The 15,491-nt window shown below is 43.8% G+C and overlaps 1 protein-coding gene across 9 annotated transcripts in view; it reads right to left on the reverse strand.

Moving 5' to 3' along the window:
- Window positions 1–15,491, reverse strand: part of KCNIP4 (potassium voltage-gated channel interacting protein 4) — a 437,188-nt gene that overhangs the window by 196,371 nt on the left and 225,326 nt on the right. Inside the window, exon 1 of one of the 9 annotated variants that reach the window (XM_081207932.1) lies at window positions 4,120–4,201. The exons of 6 other annotated variants lie outside the window; for them this stretch is intronic. Coding sequence is in view for 1 of the 3 variants with exons in the window: in XM_081207939.1 (XP_081064065.1) it covers window positions 3,739–3,838 (100 nt within the window). In the remaining 2 variants the exon portion in view is untranslated. Of the gene's footprint in view, window positions 1–3,738; window positions 3,990–4,015; window positions 4,068–4,119; window positions 4,202–15,491 lie in introns of those variants that run through there. 2 more of the 9 variants (XM_081207934.1, XM_081207939.1) reach the window with 2 other exon arrangements.

The raw sequence follows: 15,491 nt of genomic DNA on the forward strand, positions 1-15,491 counted from the left end.
AAAGGGACCCCTGACCATTAGGTCCAGTCGTGGCCGACTCTGGGGTTGCGGCGCTCATCTCGCTTTATTGGCTGAGGGAGCCGACATACAGCTTCCGGGTCATGTGGCCAGCATGACTAAGCCACTTCTGGCGAACCAGAGCAGCGCACGGAAACACTGTTTACCTTCCCGCTGGAGTAGTACCTATTCATCTACTTGCACTTTGACGTGCTTTCGAACTGCTAGGTTGGCAGGAGCAGGGACTGAGCAACGGGAGCTCACCCCGTCGTGGGGATTCAAACCGCCAGCCTTCTGATCGGCAAGTCCTAGGCTTTGTGGTTTAACCCACAGCGCCACCCGCGACAAGCCAGTACTTAACTCTAAATCCTTCTTCACATTATCTTTCATATTTTTCACCACCATTTCAGTTTTACTCTTATTTAATCTAAAGCCTGGTACTATTTCTCCAATAGATTCCCATGATTCTTCAACAGATAACATCACATTGTCCATTTGGATTGGGGCCATGATCCAGTCCAGATTCCCCTTTCCCTTCCCCACTTCCCCCCATATTGCACCCAAAACCAAAACCTTTACATATAACTCCTTTTATTCTGTGACTAACATCATGAAATCCCCTACAGAAAACCTTCTTAAGTTTCCTAACAAGCATTGTTTGCACTACTTTTGAAATATCTGCAAAACCAGGCTTCCTGTGATGGCCAATTCTACTATTCTAGGCCTGCTACCAAGATAGACTAATTCACACACCTTTCCAGTTTGTACTTTGTGCAAAGATAGCGTTACCATCAAGGAACTAGCAAAACATAGGTCAAACAATGGTCAAGTTTTTCACTTTGTAATTTATCAGAACAATAACAGAGATGTGTGTTTATGTTCAATGACAATCCCTATTGCCTTTTTCAAGACTCTTCCAAAAGCTGCAGTGCACCACTTCCAATGGCAGGAAGACTCATTGCCTTTCCACACAGCAAAGCTCAGCAATTGTCCTGACTTTGGCTCACCTCTGCCAATGGGATGGTGGCTTGGGAACATCTGCTGGAGCTTTGGGTTCCAGTCCTGAGACACATGGCCAGTATGAGAGTGTAGACCACGGAAATGGAGAATGGTTGGTGTCAGTGGCGTAGCGTGGGTTGTCAGCACCCGGGGCAAGGCAAGTAATTTGTGCCCCCTAACCCGTGGATTTGCACTCCCTAATCCATGGATTTGTGCCCCCTAACCCTAACTCCCAGATGTTGCACCCGGTGCGGCCGGCCCCCCCTGCACCCCCACGCTACGCCACTGGTTGGTGTGCCTCCTCCATGAGGGTAGTATCATGAGAAAGGGCCTTTTCTGCAGCGTCTCCCTGTTTATGGAACACTCTCCCCAAGGAGATTTGTCTGGTGCCCTTAGGTTATGGTTACCAGATTTTTTTCAAGGAATCCGGGGACACTTTTTAATAAATAAATAAATTCATGCTTTATTATTTTAGGAAAGGGTTGCCCAGAGTTCTTGACCTTTTTTAGAGGGGGGACCCCAAAGTCGTAGGGTGTGCACCTCGACACAAGGCAGGTGGAGAAGCCCATCTACAAACATGCAAACACCCCCCAAAAAGAGGTTAGGTGGGGGGAGAAGAAGAAGAGTTTGGATTTGATATCCCGCTTTATCACTACCCGAAGGAGTCTCAAAGCGGCTAACATTCTCCTTTCCCTTCCTTCCCCACAACAAACACTCTGTGAGGTGAGTGGGGCTGAGAGACTTTCAAAGAAGTGTGACTGGCCCAAGGTCACCCAGCAGCTCCATGTGGAGGAGCGGAGACGCGAACCCGGTTCCCCAGATTACGAGACTACCGCTCTTAACCACTACACCACACTGGGAGAGAGAGAGAGATCGAGTAAAGGCACACACTGGTCTTGGGAAAACATGCATTAAAACACACACACACACAAGGCTCCGTCTCTCTCAAGCTGTGGACTATCCTTCCACTGGAAAAAAAAATCAAAAGGAGCAAAAAAAAAAATTTGTACATTCTAGTGAAAACATTAATTATTCTTTACTTTATATAAACTTAATTATGTTACTAAATTCATTGCACATTGCACCAACATTACATACATACTTTCCACCTCTTTTGAATTTTTCAAGAATGCACTTGCAAAACACCCCTTCTGAAACTTTACCGTAACTGAAAGTCTTAACGCGAGAGTACTGTTAAAAGAAGAATCAAAACATACCCAGAAATACTAGGAATCTGTGCTGCCAAGCCAACAAACTTTGGGATCATACATGCTTCTTCTTCCAAGTGAACTAAGTGTGCTTTCTCAGTCTGTTGCTTAACAACCTTACAATTCACTGTCAAACAGCCAGCTTTTGCCTTGGTTTAAACCTAAACAAATCATACAGAAACAGAGTAGCCTATCCCATAATGTAAGGACAGTTACAAATTTGAGTGTCTACCAATAATGCTGAACTTTTAAACACTGCCTTTTTGAATGATAGATGAGTTTGTCATAGCAATCATGCCACTGAAATGAAATCACTAGGTCCTATTAATATATCTGCAAATGTATACAGTTATTTATACCGAAGAGAATGCCTTCTTTCTAATGGATACATAAGCCTCCCCAAATAATCTTCTTTATATAAATGTGCTGGGTACCACAATTGTGGAAGGCACTGTATTCTCTGGTGCTGATTATATGTGGATTTCCTAAACACACAGCACCAAAAACAAAAACAGTCTGCCATGAACTTTCTTCTCATGTAAAAAATACTACATTTCTTTAAAGGGTTATATAAACAGAATTACTTTAAGCTGTGTCAGAGCAGCAAACTTACATCTTGCTGGTTTTGTTTTTTACCGGTTAGACTGTAAAACCTTAATCTACTCACAGAATAAGTTTCTGGTGTCATGTGCACAGATAGCCTATAATGCAAAATTACGGAATATGTTGAAAACACACCAGGGCATTTCAGCTTGGTGCCTTGAAAAACTAAAGAAAACAATACCTTTGTGTTACTTCCCATGTAGAGAAGCAGTTTCCGGACTACACTAAATATGCAGATGATGTGCTGAACAAAACAAAAAGATCAACTGTTTTACTGACTTGTGTTACAACAGGAAAAAACTATACAGAAACTAAAAATCCACACAATTCATTTTATCTGTCATATGTGCTATATCCAGAATATACTGAGTTGGATGAGACTACAATAAATAAAGCACTTGACAATTAAAATGTGAAGCAGAACAACTCTCCTCGGCCAAAGACAAATTAACTTTTCTCAAACAAAGTTTAAACGTTTTGAATGTTTACCGTACAGCATATTTCGAGCAAAGCAATTACGATTATATAGTTGCCACAACCCTCACTGTCATACAACTTTTGACCTGCCAAAGCACATTTTGGAGGTGATTATTTGAAAATCTTTTCCTTTTTTTGCCAGCCTGTTCATACAAATTCAACGAAGCATGGCTAATACCGTTATCAGAAACATTAGCCAAAGTTTTCTTCCCCCACACCAATTCTCCTAAAGCGCTTGGGAATATTTGCAGTGACTGTCACAGTTCAGCTGCAAGAACCCAGTGATGGGGAGGGGGGAAGCTTCCAGTTGTAGTATCTGCCCTGAAATACTCCTGCTGTGTCTGCTGCCCTGAAAGTAGCATCTTAAAACGTCTCATTAACAGGTGCCCTTCATAACACTGCTCAAGAACCGCCACTTAGAGAAACAGAAAACAATGAGAAGCCACTCTCTTACCTTCTATGCCCGAGTCAATCAGCCCAAACTGTTCCAACACCTTAACAAAGAGCACAATCATGACCAAGACGGCTATCATTTCAAGCCCTTCTAGGTTCATGGCGAGCTAGGTCATGGTCTGGCTCAGCCACGGAGGAAAGAACTCGTCTGCCTGGCTCTCTTTGTAAAGCCATTAAACTACATTAAGAAATCTACAGCAAGGGAAAGGGGGGGAAAGAGAGAGGGAGACCGGGTGACTGACTGACAGAGAGTGTGAATGTGTTCGGTCTACACTAACCGAGGCCAGAAGTGGCAGCCGGATAAAGTCCAGCCTGTCAGGATTATCCATTTGCTCATTATCACTCTGACACACCAACAACAGCCATGCATGCAGGAAAGTACCGCTTGCCCTGGGGCCGGAGTGGTCCTCCAGCAAACGTCCCTGGCAGAATATGACGTGTCTTGAAGTGATAGCAGCACGCCTGGGAATATTCCCCCCCCTCCCCTTCCTCTCTCTTATGCCAGCATCGCAGATACCGGAGCATTGTTTGGATATTCAGTTGCCTGGGTAACGGGTAACAGACGCTAACTAATATGTGGACTTGCATTGGACATCGAGGGACAGGGAAGCTTTGCACCAAAGTTGTGAATGGTCAAGAGATTGATGATTAACTCTTACATTTTCCTTTTCTGGAAACAAATGCAAGCTTCTCTATAAAATGCAAATATCCTTCAAGAACCAACCTGGGCTGTAGGTGGATTGGGGCAACCATTTGCCCTGACTGTGTATCTACCCAAATTGGGAAGAGCATTTGAGCACAATCAGAAATCTGGAATGCAAGGGAGTGGCTCCCGTGGTAAGTAGAGCAGTCTTGTACAGTGGTACCTCGGGTTAAGAACTTAATTCATTCTGGAGTTTCGTTCTTAACCTGAAACTGTTCTTAACCTGAAGCACCACTTTAGCTAATGGGGCCTCCCGCTGCCACCGCGCTGCTGGAGCACAATTTCTGTTCTCGTCCTGAAGCAAAGTTCTTAACCTGAGATACTATTTCTGGGTTAGCGGAGTCTGTAACCTGAAGCATCTGTAACCCGAGGTACCACTGTAGTTCCCAACAAAACTGGAACTGGGGACACGACCCCCCCAAACCACTGCCTGATATCTTAAAGCCATACAGACCTTACATCTCCATTACAAAACTCAAAAGATACCATCCCAACATTGCTTTCTAGAAAGCATGACTAAAATCTCTAGCCTTCACTTTTGAGTGATTTTTTAAAATGAAAAACTACTGATCATAATGGGACATGGGTGGCGCTGTGGGTTAAACCACAGAGCCTAGGACTTGCTGATCAGAAGGTCGGTTGTTCAAATCTTTGTGACAGGGTGAGCTCCCGTTGCTCGGTCCCTGCTCCTGCCAACCTAGCAAAGTGCAAGTAGATAAATAGGTACTGCTCCAGCGGGAAGGTAAATGGCGTTTCTGTGCACTGCTCTGGTTCGCTAGAAGCGGCTTAGTGATGCTGGCCACATGACCCGGAAGCTGTGCGCCGGCTCCCTCGGCCAATAAAGCGAGATGAGCACTGGAACCCAAGAGTCAGCCACAACTGGACCTAATGGTCAGGGGTCCCTTTACCTTTACTGATAATAATAATAATAATAATAATAATCATCATCATCAGCAGCAGCAGCAGCAGCAGCAGCAAACATTTTGCTTGTGAGCTATATTTCATTGCAGGGAATGTGCCGTCCTACCATAGGTTTTTGGAATCTGCAAATCTTGAATCAGGGACCTTTACTTGCTACCCCCACAATGGTAGTCGCTTGCTAGAGGATAGGCTGGCTGGCCTGCTTCTAATGTATTTCAGTGCCACCATGATGGCCGGGCAGGGGACTGTACCTGCAGTTACCAGCAGGGACCAGGTGATACAAGAAACCAATGACATTCTACTTGGTCCTGTAAGCTTCTTAGTTGGATGGCCTCCTCTCAGACTGCCCACCTTTGTCTACTTGCACTGCAGCCCAGCTTGTCTCCAGACTGCCAAATCGGACAGAATCTCATGCAGAGAATTCTTAGCAACTACAGACCTATAATTGCCCAGGGTCCTTGAGGGAAAGTCGGGACACTTAAACTAGTTTAAAATCTATTCGCTTAAGGGATAATACATTTTCAAGGAGATTTGTCTTATGCAGTGATGTGAATAGAGCAAGTGAGCAAATCGTAAACAGGCTGTCTGAGTCACCTTCAGGACAACAGATGCCGATGTTACACACAAAAGCTTTCAGACCAACGTCCACATTTAGAGCTCAAAGCGATGCTTCTTTCTCTTCACTTACAGCAAAATCACAAAAGTAATCAATTGAAATGTTTCCAAGTGTTCATGGGAGGCTGAAGGGACTTAAGCACAACATTCCTGAAAAATTACAGCAATAGAATATCAACACTTTTGAAAGTGTTACCACATATATCAAATGCATATTGTGCCTTAATGACCTAGATTAATCATAGCAGATACGCAAGCCTCGTTACAGCTACTAAAATTTCAATTTTGTTGCTTTGACCTTTCTGGGGAAATTAAAACAATAATCCAAGCCATGCGTACTTTGTGCATGATAAATGTTTAAAAATGAGTTAAGGTACCTCAGGTTCACAAATCTCCCTGTCATAAAAGAGTGAAGCCTGTCTGACAGATCTAAATCATGTGGGAGGGTTTCTCTTATGCCAGGGGTGGGAAAACTTTCAAGCCTGGTAGGCCTGGTGACTGCCTGCTGCACCCCTCCCAGACCAAGTTCGGCAGCTGGGGGTAACATTTTTTCTCACTACGTGGTCCTGAACTTTGTCAAATCTTCAGAAGCTGTGCTCAGTCACACATCAATGTCACACATTAAAAACTTCCCTAAACAGGGCTGCCTTCAGATGTCTTCTAAATGTCTTCTAGATGAGTGGGGTAGAAATAATTAAAGTCATTATTATTATTATTATTATTATTATTATTATTATTATTATTAAATAAGATATACCTATTTTCATCAGAGAAATGTTGGAGGGTTTGCAGGTGTAGGGCAGGTAGGCATCGTGTGGCTGAAATGGTAGACCATGCGGGCTGCAGGGTCCCCATCCCAGGGCCGACCCACCTATGAGGCAAGATGAGGCCACTGCCTCAGGTGGCAGGATCCATAGGGGCAGTAGATCTGGCATGCAAGGAATACATCACTTTCTGCTGCAGCAAGTGGTGGCTGTGGTATACTCCTTGTTGGTCGGATCTGCACACTACCCCTGATTCCACATCTATAGTGGCTTCCTGGAAATATAAGGTGCTCCTTGTCTCCTCCCACACCTAAGGAGGAAATGCAAGGGGCTGCCCTCTAGGGTCTCTTGGGCTCTGTACCCACTTGGCATGATTGAGAGCATGCTACAACCCTTCCCCCTTCCACAACAGCCTTTGAATCCCACATCAACTGTTGGATAAGGTTGATTTGATTCCCTCCTCCCTTGTTCCAACTCTTCCTTCCTGGTGGTGTCATTTGGTGGTTCACTTCAGGTACCAAAATGTCTTAGACCCACACCTGCTTTAGGTACACAATACTCAGAACTCCAGATAGTAATCGCCAGCACTTTGCATTGGTCCTGGAAGCTACTAGACAACGGGTACACCTGCAAACAAGACTGACGTGTTTTCAGCAACTCGCCCTCATCAAGAAATAAGCTACCACAGTTGACAAAGATGCAGCTTCTAAATTGTCTTTAAAAGATAGCTTGACAAAGAGTGCATAAAATCCAAATCTATAAAGCTAATGAGCTGCCACTTTAGGGTCACAAAATTCCGCCTCACAGAGATATGTTGAGTCCCATTCTTTAAATGTTTGACTTCAAAAAACACAAAGCAAAAACCTAACATATTTTAAAACTAACTTAATAAATGATAGCTCAAGGCAGAGCCAGTTTCAGCCCATGTAAAAGTGCTGCTTAATGAAAATTAAGAAGAATGACTGAGTAGCAGATTCATACATCTTGTTGTTGGCATGCTTGTCCTAGATGGGCTTCCTTACCAGGCTGGCGAGCCCCACCTGCCCCCACATCCCTTTACAGCACATGCAGAAACTGCCTTCATGGCTGTTGGACCCACTACTGGTCCTGTCCACTCAATCTGCTGGATCTTGTCTTCATGTTTGGAGGAAGCCCCTAACTCACGGAGGGTTTGAGACCCATCAGCCACTCTCACCTGGTTTAGCCAGCCAGTCAAAACCATTCCCAAGGTGTGGCTGCTGTCACATGCTGACAGGTTCTGGGAGCCACAGGGGAGAGCTGAGTGGAGGGTGAGGACCAAAGGTGGACAAGCTACATCAGAAGGAGCATGGCATGTCCACCACCAGAGGTACCACCCCTCCCCTAACACCCCATACACCCCTCCCACTAAATAGTAGATAAACAACTTGTTGGAAACATGCCTGGGAAGGCCGCCAACTTCCCAAGTCATGGGGGCATCTCTCTGGTGGTCCTCCCTGGCTATAAATCTCCATCAGTCCAGAGAGAGCAGTGATAAGAGACCCCTCTCTCCTGAGAGGAGCACGCTCGTCTTTTGACATATCATTGCAGAAGCAAGAGTCAATCATAGTTCTAAAACAAAGACATCACCTTGCCAACAAAGGTCCATATACTTAAAGCTATGGTTTTCCCAGTAGTGATATATGGAAGTGAAAGCTGGGCCATAAAGAAGGCTGATCACCAAAGAATTGATGCTTTTGAATTATGGTGCTGGAGGAGACTCTTGAGAGTCCCATGGACTGCAAGAAGATCAAACCTCTCCATTCTTAAGGAAATCAGCCCTGAGTGCTCACTGGAAGGACAGATCCTGAAGCTGAGGCTCCAAGACTTGGGCCACCTCATGAGAAGAGAAGACTCCCTGGAAAAGACCCTGATGTTGGAAAAGATGGAGGGCACAAGGAGAAGGGGACGACAGAGGACGAGATGGTTGGACAGTGTTCTCAAAGCTACCAGCTTGAGTCTGACCAAACTGCGGGAGGCAGTGGAAGACAGGAGTGCCTGGCGTGTTCTGGTCCACAGGGTCATGAAGAGTTGGACACGACTAAACAACAACAAATATACAGAGAATTCATCAGCATATCTGTACTCTTTGAGCACCAGTACAGAACAGCATCACAAACAGAAGTGAAACCAACTTCCAACAGTACTGAGACTTCCTGTCTCATGCTCTCTCAGACACTCAAATGATATACACAAAACATAGTGCTACTGCTGGAGCAGCACAGATGGATGAAAATCCTAACACAACTATCCCCCCACCCCCACTTTAAACCTCCCCATCTTGTGTCAGATCAGTTGCAACAAAACAGTAGAGGGGGGTCCAGCATCCTCCTTCAGTGATGGTCGGCCATCTTTCCTTTCCCTTCAGAGGGGAGCAGTAGCAAAGCAAAACAGGAAGATGGTGGCAAAAGTTTCAACCCCCCGCCATCCCACCCAGTGACTATTATATGGATGCTGTCATACAAAACTTCTACCAATCAAGAGTCTGAATCCTCCCGAAACAAGATGTTCTGTGGTCAAATACACTACTAAGTCCAAAGAACTTACGGGTCTGTTTATCCCACAATGAACTTGTAAACTCTCATGTTGACTGAATGCACCACAGCATTTATAGCTTTTCCATCTCTATTCTTCTATTATGTAAATCTTAGAGGATTAAATGGAAAGGATTACAAACAAGAATAAATAGTTAAAGATCTGTGCAGGGTCTTGTTCTAATTTTTCTTTAATCCCAAAATACCAAAGGATTTTGATTTTAAAAGTAAAAATCCTGTATACAGCATGCACTTTGTTTGATTTTTTAAAAAAATAAAAATAAGCTATTTCTTTTTTGCTGCTGTTGATTTTAATCACCCTTTAAACATTTTACATGCCTGATTTGGCTGTGATTTTTATCAATAATTTTATTTTAGAAAATCATTTTATATTTTTGTAAACCACTTAGATGTGTTCTTACAATCACTTTTATTTTTTTGTAAGTAAATCTTTCTGTTGAATCTGCCCATAGTGCAGTTAAGTGCTTTCAGAACCTGGACTTAATGGTTTTAATGCTCCCCGCCCTGGTTTCACTTTTCTTCTCCTCCCCCACTCCCACCTCCTCATTCAACAAACATTGGCCAAACCACCAAAAAGGGGGAAAGAGATATTTGTCAAGGGAGCCCTTCCCAGGCACGCCTCTGGGGTTTCCCCTCACCATTGATCCCAGGCTTCCACATTAGCACATGCTTGTGTTCTATTTATTTATTTACACTCCAAAAATCATAATCACTCCCAATCAGATTATTTGTTCTAATCTGGACTTCCAAGGAAAAGCAGCCTTTTTCACAGTTAGAAATCTTTATTTTGTAGCTGGAAGATTAAAACTCTCTTTACTCCAGTGTGGTGTAGTGGTTAAGAGCGGTAGTCTCGTAATCTGGTGAACTGGGTTCGATTCCCCGCTCCTCCACATGCAGCTGCTGGGTGACCTTGGGCTAGTCACACTTCTCTGAAGTCTCTCAGCCCCACTCACCTCACAGAGTGTTTGTTGTGGGAGAGGAAGGGAAAGGAGAATGTAATAAAGCGGGATATCAAATCCAAATTCCTCCTCCTCTTCTCTCTCTCTCTGTGTGTGTAGTTTGTTTGATCCTCTACTAAAACATAAAGGGGACAAATCTAGGCATCAAAGTGACCTTGAAGTCATTTGCAGGGCAGATAAGGATGTAGTTGCTAAGATTTGCTTGCCCCTCTTGCTCAAATGGCTAGAAAAGCAATTGCATGCTTGAGAGAAATTAACTTAACCCTTGTATTTAACACACTCCTGCCATCGCTGCAAGGACTTTTGGATACGCACCAGAACCTCCCCTCTCTCCTTGACTTCCATTAGGTTTCCACGTGGGCTTCTCAAGTCATAGCAAGTCATTTGCTCTCTCCTGGAGAGCAAAACTCTTCCCACCTCCATCAAGGAGAGAAGACTGGTTATTCTTTCCTATTAACCCCCAGTCAGGGGAAGGGCAGAGAATGCAGAGCACTGATTTACGAATGGTTCTTTTCTTCCAGAATTACTCATCCATTGAAAGACATCTCATTAACATAATAGACCACTCCGTCAGGGCCAACAAAATAAAAAAAATCCTTCCAGTAGCACCTTAGAGACCAACTAAGTTTGTTATTGGTATGAGCGATAACAAACTTAGTTGGTCTCTAAGGTGCTACTGGAAGGAATTTTTTTATTTTGTTTAGATTACGGCAGACCAATACGGCTACCTACCTGTAACTAGGGCCATCAAAGTAATCTCTTGAGGGTCCGCTTGTTCCATTAACCCTCTTCCTCACAAAATCTCACACTCACAGCCAAGAATCATGGGGCTCTAATAGCAAACTAACTTCCTAAACTTATAAACACATATTCTTTAAAGGGGGCATTGATATTTCATTGTCTTCAGTAGCCATCAGTGCACATTGAAATGAATTTTGCACCTAGAAAACTCTAAGTCTACCAAACACCTCCTACACTAAATATTAAGACGGTTACAACCAGCAGACTTTGAGACTGCTTTTTCATTCCAGGCTGCAGAAACATTCTGGAGCAGTCAGGAGCTTGCTCTCAACTTTGCAGCATTGAATTGTGGCTTTCTGGATTCAACTGGAGCAACATGGTAACCTATGATATTCATATAAAAGCTGGTTATCACTAACATTTCCACATGCACTTGTGAACCAACACATGGTTACAAGCGTGCCTTGATGTTTAAGAGAAAGTGGCAGTGTATTAAAAATAAATATGAAGTATAAGAATTGTTTCCATACATGAAGCAGATGTTTGTTATAACAGCACAGAAAGGATTCCCCCATCAGTTGCAATTAGAGTAACATTTCAGTAAGGGAATGCATGCTCTCAGAAGACTTGAAATGTGCTACAAAGCAAGTTCATAAAGCACTAGAAGATACCGGTATATCCACTTTATACTAAATGGGAATACAAGAGGTTAAATTGTATAGATCATAAAGTAAGGCACCCCTGGTACAAAACCTGCAAGTCTGAGATCAAAAGAACACGTCGAGTACAAGGCAGAGGAAGTTATGAAAAAGTCATACATTTCTGTAAAGGCTCAGCACTGAGAAGTGTTAAGTGTGCAGCCTCCTCCAGCACATCTTTAACATCATATTAATTTGAGAGTTTTGCCTTCCCAAAGGCTTCTTTCCATTGATCCAAACAATGTTATATGCTCACAGGTCTTAGAACATAATGAAGTCTAAACAGCTTTATCTATTTTGCTCAGTCTAGTTACCTATGAAACTAGTTACTGAGTGTACACATGTAGTACCACTGAAAATACTATCCTTTGCATCTGGAAAAATTATTCTTCCCCCAGATAGACTTAAATGTCCAAACCTCAACAGGCTGATACTCTCCCTTCCTGTCTCCTACTCCAACTGGAGAAGAAGCTTTCACTTCCATTTCCAGTAAACTATAGTTTGTTGTTATTTCTGAACCTGGAACTGTGGATAACTTTATCTACAGTTTGGCAAAACTAGCCAGAATCAGAAACCATGGATTGAAGGTATCTTTTTTTAAACTACAAGACTAGTCACCATTTGTATATAAAATAGAATCAAAGACTTCGAATTTCCTCTCTGTGGCCAGGGGTGGGAGAACCTCACAAACCCAAAGCTGATTCACAGAAAGCTAAACTATAGTCTTAAAGTTACAAGTATGCATAAAGTTAAACACTGCCATAATGTATCTGTTACTTATTTGCTGCAGAGAACACGAATGGGCACAAGTACAGTGATACCCTGGTTCTTGAATTTAATCTGTTCCAGGAGTCCTGGAACCATTCAAAAACCAAGGCACGGCTTCTGATTGGTTGCAGGAGCTTCCTGCACTCAATCAGAAGCCATGTTGGACATTTGGCTTCCAAAAAGCATTCGCAAACCGGAATACACACTTCCAGGTTTGTGGCATTTGGGAGCTGATTTGTTCGGGAGCCAAGCCATTCAAGTACCAAGGTACCACCGTAACAGAAACTTATAAAATACTGCATGCAACATGTTTAGTAATAAACCTACACAATGTGTTGGGCAGCAAGATGAGATTTTACACCAATCCAGAAAACTCTGCACTGGTGGCGAGTGGTGTCCTAAGCCCACATGAAGGTGCTGTACTAACATAAGAAGGAGCGGTTGGCACTGTGGTCTAAACCACTGAGCCTCTTGGGCTTGCTGATCAGAAGGTTGGCGGTTCAAATCCCCACAACAGGGTGAGCTCTCGTTGCTCTGCCTCAGCTCCTGCCAACCCAGCAGTTCAAAATCATACCAGCGCGAGAAGATAAATAGTTACCGCTGCGGCAGGAAGGTAAACGGTGTTTCCATGCACTCTGGCTTCCATCACAGTGTTCCATTGCACCAGAAGGGGTTTAGTCATGCCGGCCACATGGCCCAGAAAACTGTCTGTAGACAAACACCGGCTCCCTCAGCCTGAAAGCGAGATGAGCGCCACAACCCCATAGTCACCTTTGACTGGACTTAACCATTCAGGGGTCCTTTACCTTTCTACCTTTACTAACATATGAAGCCCTTAGCAGCTAAGGACTCAAGTACTTGAAGGAAGTACTTGCCTTCCCTAGTAACAGCCAACCTGAGTTTTATTATCAGGTGATACCTAGGAACATGTCCTGGGGTAGAGGCGTTGGGGTCTAGAGATGCCATACTTTGAAGAGCAAAGAAGAGGACACATTTGCCGACTTCTACTTTTAACTGTGGATAGGTATCACGACTCTCATTTTACATACCCATGAAAAAGAGGATGTGTCCTGGAAAAAGAGGACACATGGCAACCCTAGGTGTCACCAAAATGGACAGGGGCTTCTTATTGGTGACCCCCTTGCCACCTGCCCTCCATCCCACTTCAAGTATCATATTGACCAAAACACAAAGTAACTTTCTGATACTCCTGTTGTCACCAAGTAAACTAATCTAGGAATGAGGCAAATGTCATTTGGGCCCAAATTTAGGAAGGTTGGGGCAAAAGGCTGGTTTGCTGTTGTTTTATTGCCACAGGCCTGACTTCTCAGTCTATACAATTTGTCACTCAGGCAGAGACTGAATTCCCCATTGGCTTGGCCCCCAAACCTACTTGACTCCCTACATTCTCTTGGCTCTCCCCTCCAGAAGACCAGCCCAGGATCAATGTTGCATTGTGGACTAGGCTGTTACCCCGAGAGAAATAACAGCCAAAAGTGATGAAGAATTCACCCCCCAAAAAATCAGCTTCATTTTTATCTAGCTTCAAAGAAGTTTCATGGAATGCCTCATGGCGATCTTTAAATTTTCATAAATGGCAGAGACATGAAGGGTCCCTTTCATATATTTTAGAAAGAAAATTGTCCTGTTTTGATTATCTTTACCTCTTAAAAAAATGCTACTTGGTCAGGCTACCATATTCATACAAGTAGCTAATTCAGTTTTAACGAAACTACCTAGTTATAGAGTGATAAGCAAGGTTAAAATAGAATCAGACTATGTCCGCTGAATTCAGTAGGTGTACACTGTGCATGACCTAGTTTTTATCAACCATAATTATTATCCAGACAGAAACAATAGCTTTGTATAAAGTGATATATATTGGTACACTTGTTGGGAAAGTATACTGTTTTGCATTTTAAAATGTTCATAGTTGTCTCTCCTGTAGGGAAATGATTACTATTTTCAAAGCACATCAGTACAGTGGTGCCCCGCAAGACGAAATTAATTCGTTCCGCAAGTTTTGTCATCTAGCGAATTTTTCGTCTTGCGAATCACGAAATCCCATAGGAATGCATTGAAAATCAATTAATGCGTTCCTATGGTCAAAAAAAGGCCAAACAAAGCCAAATTTGGTACAACAACAGTTTATTAACTGCTCTTTAAAGTCACACATACTGTAAAGAGCAGTTCAAAAATTGAAGGGAAAATAAATTAACTTTATAAACATGACAGAAAAACATTTAAAAATCAACAAAGTGTACAGTACATTTTCTAAGACTCTGGGGGACCACTCGAAGAAGGCTCCTCTTCCACTCTTTGCTTCTTGCTCAAGAACCTGTCCATAGTCTGCTGCTTCATCCGCCTTTTCAGCACCTCCCTGAAAGGCGACATGACCCTCGTATCAAAAATGTTCCCAACGTCATGTGCCACGTGCTTCTCAGGGTGGTGCTGCTCTGCAAAAGTCTGCACCTCCTTCCACTTCAGGCAAATGTCCCTCAGTTTTTCGGAGGACAGCCGTTCCTCAGTTGCTTCCTCCTCTTCCAGTGAGGCCTGCTCCTGCGCAGCCTCTGCCTGCAGTTCGACCAGCTCCACGGTGGTCAGCTCGTCGTCGTACTCCTCCACCAGCTCGCAGACGTCCTCCTCCGTGACCTCCAGGCCCATGGTCCTCCCCAAGGCAACAATGTCCTGCACCACTGTTGACTCTGGTGCATCAGAGTCACTTGGTGCCACACAGTCCGGCCACAGGCTGCGCCAAGCGCAATTCAAATTTCTCTGGCTGATCCCGTTCCAGGCCGTGGTGATCATCTTCAAGCAGGTGACGATGTCGAAGTGGTCCTTCCAGAATTCCCGCAGGGTGATGGTGGTGCAGTCAGTCACCTCGAAGCATCGCCTGAAAAGCTCCTTGGTGTAGAGTTTTTTGAAATTGGCGATGACCTGCTGATCCATCGGCTGGAGCAGTGGCGTGGTGTTAGGCGGCAGGAACATGATGTTGATGAAGCTGAACTCCTC

Source organism: Podarcis bocagei (genome assembly GCF_964188305.1).
Source record: "Podarcis bocagei genome assembly, chromosome: 9".
NCBI classification, from domain to species: domain Eukaryota; kingdom Metazoa; phylum Chordata; class Lepidosauria; order Squamata; family Lacertidae; genus Podarcis; species Podarcis bocagei.